We start from the raw sequence: 12,128 nt of genomic DNA, 5'->3' as shown, positions 1-12,128 counted from the left end.
CAACGAAATGTTTACGCTATGGTGTAAAATATTACTGTAGAATATTTTATTCATATTCCTTTTATCTATCTAAATTTGGAAATGTAACTACTAAATTGTAAATTATTATTATTATTATTATTATTATCATCGACTGATATTTTGTAATGTTCTGGCAAGTTTCGTGACGCGGACTTTCGGAACAGGGTGTGTCTGCCGCTATCGATTCTAGAAGCATGGTTTTACTAATTTTGGAAGATGGAATGTTCGCGATTAGGGTTAGGTGATATTCTAGAATATTGTGAAAACATCGCAACTTGTTAAGGGTTTTTGATTGGAGGATCCGGGTGGCGGGAAGAGAACTTCTGTGGCCTGATTGGTTACTCTACGACTGCAACGGAGCCAGCCTTGCCTTCTTAAGAGAGCGAGGCAAGATTTCGTGGTCTTTTTCGTTTCTCGTCAGTCCTGCGATCAGACACGCGTTGACTATCCTCCTTCCCAGGATGAGTTGCCTTGGGGTAAGTGCTGTTGATTTCATTTCCAACTTAATTTATATTTAATGTATGCTTGTACTTTCACATAGGAGTTTACCCCTACTCGCATACATTCGCCACTCTATTACTCAAATGCTTAGCTTTTCAGCTGGGCCTGCCTGTTTGATTTTGGAAGCATTCCCCCTTTTCTTTTGACTTAGTAACGCTCATAATTAGTGGATTATTTTTATTTTCCCTCCAGTAAAGTTTAAGTATTTCTGCCTTCCCCTTGTTTCCGTTATGTGGCGCGATTGTCTGAAAGCGCCGTTAGCTTTCACTTAATGTGGTATTACCAATATCATGTGTTTCTTATTACCTTTAATCGTTGTATTATGGAAGTTGCATTACGTTGAAGTATCTCTGTACTTTAGTCTCTTGACTCAAAGGAATAGTTCTTGGTAAATTACACTAGGGCCCGGTTTCATCAACACATGTTAGTACTTAACAAGGTGTTAAATCATTTTAACATACGATTTACGAAAATTTACGTTTCATCAACAACTGTTAACATTAACAAATGTTAAACTGCGTATTAAAGTTAACATCAGCCATTTCCAATGTTAAATGGCTAACATTAGCATTTAGCAACCTGTTCCAAAATGGCTGCTGTGAATCTCGTTTTCGATGCGGAATTGCTCTATTTAGATCTTTTACAAAACAATCCTGATCGAAGAAGAGTTCAGCGACGTAATGACTTTTGAAAATTTGACGGATGCGGAATTTCTTCATAGATACAGGTTATCGAAAATAGTCGTTGCTAAGGTTGTTGACGAAATTCGATTGAGGTTAGAATATCCTACGAAGAGAAACTTAACCTCTTTCTCCAATGTTGCAGGTACTGATAATATTACGATTTTTTGCTACTGGTTATTTTCACATAATGGTCGGAGACAATGCTGGAATTTCTAAAGCCACTGTTAGTAGAGTTGTTTGACGAGTGTCTGCAGCAATAGCATCCATGAGGAGGAGGCATATAACATTACATTCCCTTCAGTAGAAGAGCGTCAGCAAATTATCCGCGACTTCTATGAAATAAGCCGTTTTCCTAGTGTTTGTTCTAGGTGCAATAGATTACACACATGTAAGAATCCAATCACCAGGAGGCAACTGGGCCGAAATATATCGTAATCGGAAGGGATATTTCTCTGTTAATGTTCAGGTGATTAATGAACCTCCAAATCAGGGATATACTTGCTAGGTGGTCTGCTTCTGCACACGACAATACAATATTTAATAACTCCCATATCGGAGCACAGTTTGAAGTTGGACAATTAACGAAGTGATTTTGTTAGGTGACAGTGGATACCCGCTAAAAAAAGTATGTGTTAACCCCATTGAAACCATCGCGGACTTTCTCCCACGCCTCGTCCTTTTCTTTTATCGTCAAGCCATCCGTGCGCTTGCACTCAATAACTTATATACATTTACTAACTAATTCAATTAACAACTCTCTTTCGAAGGAGGAAAAATTAGAACTACGATTCCGTTCCACTTCTCGCGCCATATTTTACAGCTGTACGCAAACAAAAGCGCATCGGAGCGCGCTGTAAAACAGCATGTTCGTACCACTGCCTCCTTGATTCGCACCAGTTCGCAATATTGCGAGAGTTAACAGTCGATTAGTTAACATTTCACAAGAAAAGTTTGAAGAAACGCAAGAAACCTAGCAAGATGTTAAAATTTTAACTCCGTATTAACTAACTACTTGTTAGTATATATTTAACATGTGTTGATAAAACCGGGCCTAAGTCTTGTTGATAAGTGTTATTTTGTAACGTTTTATTTTGGAATATAATATATCGCAGAACAAGGGATCACCGTTGATTTTTCTGAAACCCGCAACCTACATATCCCAATGCCCCTGGTAGGGTTTCCATGACCGCTCCACATCCTTTATTATAGTTGTCACGTTGGCCAACCTGATTGTTTAGACTTGATGCAGGATGTTGGGTTTGGTGCTACGGATGTTAAAGTGCCGTGTAATTTAATTTTTCTCTGCTATGTATTGTATAACCACTGAAACCCGGTTACATATTGGTAGCAGAGTGTGGTTGATTGCGGACGAAATAAAAGTGAACGGTGAACGTCATAACTAACCTAAAAAAGCTTAGTGTCTAAAATTCGTAAATCGCCTTGAAATTTGGTTTCGGCCTGTCCGGATGGCTCGTGCTGTTCCTAATCCTTTCCATTTGAGAAAGTTAGAATTATTTATGAACTTCGTAATCGTAAACTGAATTCCACACGCAATGTCAGAGATGACACGAGCCTGTTGAAACAGTCCCTTAATTGACTGGTAACCAACCCAGCGTTAAATGCACACAAATTGCGTGAGTCTTTGGCGGTGGTTAAAGACAAATTGGCAGAATTTAATGCCATTCATGTGTCTTTCTGTTCTTCGGAGCCCTCGCATGGCCAATTAGCATGGGTTAAAACCGTTGCCTACGTTATAATACAGGCCTGGAAATAGAGCCCGTAAAACGCTATGGAAGTGGTTACACTTAAGTTCAATGCCGGGCCGCTAGGATCGCTATCTTGCCCCCTGTCTACCAGGCTCGCGCCTTTAACACATTGGAGACCGTGTCTTAAGGTGGCATGTGGGCAGGCAGACCGCCATATTTTGAAGGTTTTTAAAAAATTGTAGAAAATAGTAGGTAGGTTGCAATTGTAACGCGTATATATCACGAAAAAATTAAAAGTGTCTATTCTGCAGATTAAAAAGTTGCATTAAGATCTACTGAGTACTTTTCACATTACACATTTTCCAACGGTATGCCTTTTGCAACAACAACAAAAAGTCTGACAACAAAGTCTTACAAATGATGAGCTTGAGTGCGGAATAGTTTGAAGCATTCAGGGACACAAAGTGCTAAAGAACACATTTGATACCGCCAGTATGTCTCTTTCCTCGTTACTTTCCAATTTTCCGCTTTTCCTTTATCTGCACGGGCGTTGCAAGTGCATCCATATCACCAAAAGTATCCGGCGAATGTGAATCACTCCCTGCCTCTGAATTATCATCGCTTGCGTCACTTCGTTCTAAATGAAAATCCAGTCGTATGAAGATCGTGAAACATTAGCTAAATAAACTACAAAGTGCAAAATCACACCTGGGTAGAATACGATAGAATAGGTTATATAAATAGCTTCATCACTAACATGAAGTTTGATATCAGGGTCTATATCTGAATCATCTACCTCTTCTTCTGAACCACTGTCATCAAAAATCTCTTCTAAAATCTCTACAATTCCACCTTCATTCAATGATCCAATAATTATAGCAGAAACAAAACGCAGTTTAAACACTTCGCACGATGTAAACAAAACTCTGAAAGTGCGCGCCTTGAGCAGCTGGAAGCATGGAGTGTAGAGGCGAACTCGAGCAAAAATAAGCTGCTATAAGTTCGAGAAAACAACGACAGGGGACACGAACGCACGGTATAGCTGTCATAAAAGTACTTTAAAGTGGTATGTATACTTTCCGAGCGAATCTCGTCCTGGCTGTGTTGACAATGTAACAAATACGCAGGCCCGAGTTAGCCTCGGGCGCGGTCAGTCTGAGCTGTTACCCGACCCCGATACACACTCGGGCTCGGTCTCCAATGTGTTAAACGTGTTCATTAACTGAGTTGGTTGTGAATGTATTATGTATTCGTCTGATGTTGAGCATTCGCAGTTCCAGTCATGGTTTATTCACGAGAAATTAAATGTAGTGGAATTTCGTTTCACAAGTCTCCAGTGAATGTTCGAAACATTATACAGAGGAAGTATTACGCATGAGATACGACTTCAAGCTGATCGAAGTAGGCCTCTGTTCCTAAGTTTTGATCCGAGTTACGTCATAAGAATCGGGCGATCCCAAAATTAGTCACTGGACTTTTTTTAAACTATGCTACCGTGACCGGCAATCATTTAAGAGGCATCTTCAAACTCAGAAATCTTAAATTAGGAAACCAACGAGGAAAATAATTTGCCCAACAAATTTCACGAAAATGAATGTAGCAAGAGCTGAAAATATTGTATTTTACCCTGAAACTATCTCTGGTTTGTAAAGTATGGAGGTGGTTTTGTCCCGAGAGCATAAAATACAGTTTAAAATAAGCCATTTGTTTTATGGAGCATTTTATAAAATTGTTCAATGCGCATAACGTCTGCAACACCTCACATGGGACATATTCAGGAACGAGAACAAACGAGCATCTTTTAACCGGGCGAGTTGGTCGTACGATTAGGGGCGCACGGCTGTGAGCTTGCATCTGGGAGATAGTGGGTTCGAATCCCACTGTCGGCAGCCCTGAAGGTGGTTTTCCGTGGTTTCCCATTTTGACACCAGGCAAATGCTGGGGCTGTACCTTAATTAAGGCCACGGCCGCTTTCTTCCAACTCCTAGGCCTTTCCTATCCCATCGTCGCCATAATACCTATCTGTGCCGGTGCGATGTAAAGTCACTAGCAAAAAAAAAAGCATCTTTTAGTACTGAAGATGAACTCCTCAGTTGGTTAATTAATAATTTCCTGTCATATATTAAGAAACTTAAAATGCATTCAGAGAAAGTAAAAAAGAATCATGAGAGAAATGTATCAGGCATAGATCTTGACTACCCAGTCCACTGTGGCCTGCGTAAAATACCTCATACGTATACATTTGCATGATGCATTGATGAGGAACCTAACGAAATATGACATCGAGCTCTTCTTCAGTTACCTAAGACGCCAAGGGGAGTTAGGGATTGGAATAACTTACCAAGGGATATGTTCAATAAATTTCCAATTTCTTTGCGATCATTTAAGAAAAGGCTAGGAAAACAACAGATAGGGAATCTGCAACCTGGGCGACTGCCCTAAATGCAGATCAGTACCAATTGTAATTGTAATTGTTTTCTGGCATTCTTGCTCTCTCTATTTGGTTTACAAGATAAATTTATATAATTATTGATCAGTCGATGTTCTGTTGCCGTGAAGATGACTTCAAAGAAAGACGCATGTACAACAGGAAAAGCACAGTAATAGCGAAATTCAAAGTTTGCCTGATGTTTCAGGTTCTGATTTCAGCAGTGATAGTGAGGGGGAAGTTCCATGTGACCCTGTGCACGTATTATCACACGATTTATCCAATAGTGAAAGCTATGTTAGCAAAGAGGATGAACAGCACAGAGTGGAACAGGATACATGAACAGAATATTCCAGTTATTAATACCTTTTCAGGAACTAGTAAAGTGTGCCCTACGAGTGAAATCTGTGAAAGTGTAAGTAAGAAATTCACAGGTATGCGAGTACTGATCTAGATTTTTTACTAACTTGCATGGAATATGTGATTATATTGCTGTTTGCATTCTAATGGGCTTAGTACGGAAGCCTACAATTCACAGTTACTGGTGCAAAGACATAACAGGTGTGTGTGTAAGTCTCTTCCATTTTCAATGAGAGATAGCGCCAGCGAACAGTACGCAGAGTATGAATTTATGATACAAGTCAGTTTGTTCGTCTGATATTAACCCACCAACACACACAAGTTGAGTCCGCCAAACACTAGCGTCTGTGTTGTATCCTTCAGTGATCATGTCGACATTTGTGCCTGAAAAAGAAATTTTACGGCATGCATTGCTTTTCTTGTTTAATCAAATGAAAAAGGCTGTGCAAAATCATAATTTGCTGGTAGAAACACATGGTGAACACACTCCATTGATTAGAACATGTGAGACATGGTTTTGGCAATTTAAACGTGGTGATTACGATGTGAAAGACAGTGCGCGCTTTGGTAGACCACAAGCGCAGAATTGTGTATTATGAACTCTTGAAGCCCAGCGAAACCGTTAATGCACAACACTATCGCCGACAAATGATAAATTTAAATCGCGCATTGCTCGAAAGACGGCCGGAATGGGCCAGAAGACATGATCTTGTTACACGACAACGTGCCGTCTCACACAGCAGAACCAGTGCAAGAAACCTTGAAATCGCTTGGATGGGACATCCTTCTGCACCTGCCATACTCCCCCAGCCTGTTGCCATCTATCACCTCTTCGCATCAATGGGACACGCACTCTCAGAGCAGCACTTCAGTAATTTAGAGGAAGTTGGAAAATGGGTCAACGAATGGTTTGCCACAAAAGACAAGAAGTTTTTCTGGCATGGTATTCATAACTTACCTGAAAGATAGGTGAAGTGTGTAGAAGCCGATGGCCAATATTTTGAATAAATAAAAGGTGAATTTCCCTTAAGTGTTGACACGTTGTATTTTAGAACTGTTATGCCTCATGCTAGGTTCCTCAAACTCATTAAATATTTACTTTATGGAAAATTTAAAATTTTATACGACTTGCTTCAACTTTTAATTCTACTTTTTGTTCAGTCAGTGTACTGGGATGAACCGTGGGGCATTTCTGAATATAAAACAGATCCTGAGATATCTGCAGTGGATTACCCACAGTACTGTTTCAAATGAAAACATGCAACACCAAGGCAGCATCTTGAAATATGGCAGATTCCTAACAATGTCCGTGTAGATGGCAGCTAGGTGTATATGGGTTAAGAAAATCTCGTAAATTCTTTTGAATTTTTGTGGTTGGATCATTCTAAATGATCTTAAAACTTTCTTCTTAAAAAAAAAATGCTTGTGTTTTACTAACATAGACCTTTCTGTCCATTAGTACTATTGCATTGCCCATATTGGTTATTCGATATTATAAGGGTATTGGTTTTAGTTTTATCCTTCAATTTCGAAATCTGTAGGTAGTACTTTTACTCCTGTTTTTTTTAGAACATTGATTATTGAGAATTTTTTTTGACCTGGAATTTGTAACATTAGATACTTTCAATATGAGTTTTTAAATCAGAGACACTTTGATAAATGTAAATAACAGGGCACTGAGGAATAATTTTCCAGAACCTTTGACTGTTACATAGCATATGATATTTTATTATAACTTTTTATCTGTATGTAACTGTATAATGATATCTTTTGCGTGTATAAAGTTTTCACCAAAGATCTCTCGGTGAATAATTTCTTAGAGTAATGTATTCCCCTCACTATAGTGTCCTACATTCAGGACATTCATGTTACTTGCCCACTTTATTTTCACCAGACAAAACCAGGGGGGATGGGACTTTGATGTCCGGATTTGATTCTCCAAAATTCTTCATCCATAAGATCTCCATCTGTGACATATTTGTGAAGCAGAATTTTATACTTAGTACTCTGTCGATGCTTGTGACAGGTAAAATATATCTTTCAGCTATGTCTGATTTATGTATTTATTTCCCATTTTGTGGAATTATCCAATTATTCTTGAAGTTTCAGTGTTGTTTATTTAATTTAGGCCCGGTTTCATCAACACATGTTAGTACTTAACAAGGTGTTAAATCATTTTAACATACGATTTAAGAAAATTTGCGTTTCATCAACAAATGTTAACATTAACAAATGTTAAACTGCGTATTAAAGTTAACATCAGCCTTTTCCAATGTTAAATGGCTAACATTAGCATTTAGCAACCTGTTCAAAAATGGCTGCTGTGAATCTCGCTTTCGAGGCGGAATTGCTCTATTTAGATCTTTTACAAAACAGTCCTGATCGAAGAAGAGTTCAGCGACGTAATGGCTTTGAAAATTTGACGGATCCGACATTTCTTCATAGATACAGGTTATCGAAAACAGTCGTTGCTAAGGTTGTTGACGAAATTCAAGTGAGGTTAGAATATCCTACGAAGAGAAACTTACCTCTTTCTCCAATGTTGCAGGTACTGATAATATTACGAGTTTTTGCTACTGGTTATTTTCACATAATGGCCGGAGACAATGCTGGAATTTCTAAAGCCACTGTTAACAGAGTTGTTTGTCGTGTGTCTGCAGCCATAGCATCCATGAGAAGGAGGTATATAACATTCCCTTCAGTAGAAGAGCGTCTGTAAATTATCCGCGACTTCTATGAAATAAGCCGTTTTACTGGTGTTTGTTCTACGTGCAATAGATTGCACACATGTAAGAATCCAATCACCTGGAGGCAATTGGGCCGAAATATATCGTAATCGAAAGGGATATTTCTCTGTTAATGTTCAGGTGATTAGTGAGCCTAACCTCCAAATCAGGGATATACTTGCTAGGTAGTCTGGTTCTGCACACGACAATACAATATTTAATAACTCCCATATCGGAGCACAGTTTGAAGTGGGACAATTAACGAAGTGATTTTGTTAGGTGACAGCGGATACCCGCTAAAAAAAAGTATCTGTTTGCCCCATTGAAAACCTCGCGGACTTTTCCCCCGCCTCGTCCTTTTCTTTTATCGTCAAGCCATCTGTGCGCTTGCACTCAATAACTTATATATATATTTACTAACTAATTCAATTAACAACTCTTCTTCGAAGGAGGAAAAATTAGAACTACGATTACGTTTCACTTCACGCGCCATATTTTACAGCTGTGCTCAAACAAAAGCGCATCGGAGCGCGCTGTAAAACAGCATGTTCGTACCACTGCCTCCTTGATTCGCACCAGTTCGCAATACTGGGAGAGTTAACAGTAGATTAGTTAACATTTCACAAGAAAAGTTTGATGAAACGCAAGAAACCTAACAAGATGTTAAATTTCTAACTCCGTATTAACTAACTACTTGTTAGTATATATTTAACATGTGTTGATGAAACCGGGCCTTAGTCTTCTAGAGAGAGCTAGATATTTTTTAAGTTTTCATTAAATTTAATGAATGAATTAATTAATTAATTGAGTAATTGTTTATGAACAGATACACAGTTCATATGTCAAGTTAATTTTAGTTAAATCTAAAAAGCAAAATGAAGGATAAAATAAAATGTTAAAATTTATGTCAGAATTGTTATTGTTGACGATGCATTTCAATCAGATTTTGTGGCAAGATTTAACTTCAATAATTATTTTCTCTGTTCATTTCAACTGAATTTAATATTAAACTTTGAATATTCTATCTTTTTCCAGATCCGTACACAAGTATTTGACCTCTACACACAAGCCTTCCTCAAATTGTTAAATTAATATAATAGAATTCAAAAAGAATGTTAATGCTTTTCTGTTAGAATGGGTAGGTTATATTTTATATGTACCACCCCTTTTGCTTGCGTTATTTCTACGTGACCTCAAGAGCAAGATTTAATTAAATGTTTACGTAACAATCATTTCCATCATCATAGCTAGGATGGTATCTCTTACTTTGAATAAATTACAAAGGGCACTAGGAAAGTTTTGCAATGTGAGTGAACGCTTTAGACTTTTTCAAAATAATTTCCACCACACTCAATACACTTCTCCATACGTCAAAACCAGTCACTGAACCAACTCTGCCACTTCTCTTCGGTTACATTTTCACACTCTTGATTCCACGCTCATCGGATGCAAAACGCCGCCCTTTCAGCTCCATCTTCACTTCTGGGTAGAGTATGAAGTCACATGGGGCAGGATCAGGACTGTAGAGAGGGTGATCAAGCACAGTCAATCCTGATCTGGCAAGAAAATCCATTGTTACATTAGCACGATGTGCTGGAGCTTTGTTGTGATGCAAGAGCCAAGTGGACGGAGCTGCTCGAGAGCCTGGATGACCCGAGGCAGACAAGTCTCACTGTACCACTTCACAGTAACTGTCTTTTGTGTTTCTAGCACAACCCGAGTCAGGATGCCCCGTTTAGTGAAGAATACTGCAATCATCCTTTTCTTCACTGACCTTGACTTTCACACAGTCACAGGAATACCCCCATCTTCAAACAGCCATACCTTGTTCTAAGATTTTGTTGGGACATCGTAATAATTAAGCCAAGTTTCGTCACCTGTAACGATGCTATTGACGTTACACTAAGTCCCATTTTCGAACTGTTTTAGCATTTTTCAGCACCATTTCACTCGATGTGCCCTTTGTTCCTCTGAAAGTGAATGGGGCACCCAAAGGGAACAAACCTTTCTAACATGCAGATGGTCATGTACAATTGAATGATTAGCTGCTGCAGGGATGAGGAGGGTCTTTCTACCTGCTGATATGTCAACCGCCTCTCTTGCTGCAACATTTTCCTCAGTCACTGTTTCAGACGGTCACCCAGAACGAGGATCGTCTTCAACCCCAAAATGTCCTCTCTGGAACTCTTTGTACCAGCGGAAAATTGTTGTCCGATGTGGACAGTCTTTCCCCAACACAGGAGTCATTTTCTCCAGGCACTGGTCAACAGTTAATCCACGAGCAAAATTGTAGCGGGTAATTGCGTGATATTCACCTTCAGACCACACTGACATCTTAACTTGCTTTCAATCCCACTGCTTGGTAACAACTGGTGTGACGGTCATGCCATGCTGTCTTCTAGACTGGTTTTCACCCCTCTTTTCATCCCTCACCATAACAGGGGTGTTCAGCCAACCGTGTTTGCATATTGCAAAACTATCCTAGTGCCCTTTGTATGTGGATATGTTGAAATTTATTACGCCCTTTTATTCGCCAAATCCTTTATTCTTCCCCAAGATTCACGTTAATTTAACCTTACGGTCAATCCTTACCGAGGACCCCTGGGGTGTCTCGTTGCTAGCCACTGACCTCTTTTTTTTTTTTTTTTGTTGCTATTTGCTTTACGTCGCACCGACACATAGGCTATGTCTTATGGCGACGATAGAATAGGAAAGGCCTAGGAAGTGGATGGAAGGAAGCGGCCGTGGCCTTAATTAAGGTACAGCCCCGGCATTTGCCTGGTGTGAAAATGGAAAACCACGGAAAACCATCTTCAGAGCTGCCGACAGTGGGGCTCGAACCCACTCTCCCAATTACTGGATACTGGCTGCACTTAAGCGTCTGCAGCTATTGAGCTCGGAGCCACTGACCTCGTCACGGGGACAATACTATCTCCTAAACCATCCATCAAATTAAGAAAAAGTTTGTGAATATTAGAAAGGGTTCTCTCAATTCAAATCTTTATAAAAAGAGGATCACCAGCTGAAAAAGTCTGAACCACTGGCTTACACAATAAAAAGAAAAGGCCATTCTTCAAAGTTTATGTTCCAATCAAACTTAGTTTCAGAAAAAAGCAAATAATGGGATCAAATGGAGAAATGAAAATGAAAGTGTTAACACTCACCTTTGCCAATCCCGCCTTATGAGCACCCACAGACTCCATGTAAGAAATATATTCTGTGAAATTTTTAAATTCATCATAAGATGGCCTGAAGACCATGATCTTAGGTGCACCTCGAGAGGTTTTATTATCTTCCATACTGGGATTGCCTAAAACCAACAGAGAAAAGTTTTCATTTTACTGTCATACAACATTTATTCAGCTTCCATAGACCTGCACAATTACATATTATAAAATATGCAAATAGCGTACGAATTGTCCAGTGATTTCTTAAAATTAACAATAATCTATGCATAATGATGAACACTTTCTAAATAAACAAATATGTTGACATTAGAAGAGCACATATTAATTAATAATAATAATAATGAATAATACGAATTATTGAAATAAACATCTATGAAGGAGGTATTAGCAGTAAGAACAGAACCAATGAGACACTACTGCCCTTTCTAAATCTATTTAGGCCTACAAGTTTTTCAGAATGTTTAAAATTTAATAATAGCACAATTATCAGTATTTACAGGAGATAAAATAGAAAT

At 38.9% G+C, this 12,128-nt stretch overlaps 1 protein-coding gene across 11 annotated transcripts in view; it reads right to left on the bottom strand.

The window, feature by feature from the left end:
- LOC136864113 (uncharacterized) overlaps nt 1–12,128 on the bottom strand; it is a 929,406-nt gene that overhangs the window by 896,040 nt on the left and 21,238 nt on the right. For all 11 annotated transcript variants that reach the window (XR_010859273.2, XR_010859274.2, XM_067140697.2 and 8 more), the window contains exon 2: nt 11,590–11,735. Coding sequence is in view for 9 of the 11 variants with exons in the window: in XM_067140697.2 (XP_066996798.2) it covers nt 11,590–11,735 (146 nt within the window). In the remaining 2 variants the exon portion in view is untranslated. The remainder of the gene's footprint in view (nt 1–11,589; nt 11,736–12,128) is intronic.

The sequence above is a fragment of the Anabrus simplex genome, chromosome 2, assembly GCF_040414725.1.
Source record: "Anabrus simplex isolate iqAnaSimp1 chromosome 2, ASM4041472v1, whole genome shotgun sequence".
Lineage (NCBI taxonomy): Eukaryota > Metazoa > Arthropoda > Insecta > Orthoptera > Tettigoniidae > Anabrus > Anabrus simplex.
The sequence above is the reverse complement of the archived record's forward strand: the minus strand, read 5'-3'. Positions and strand labels throughout refer to the sequence as shown.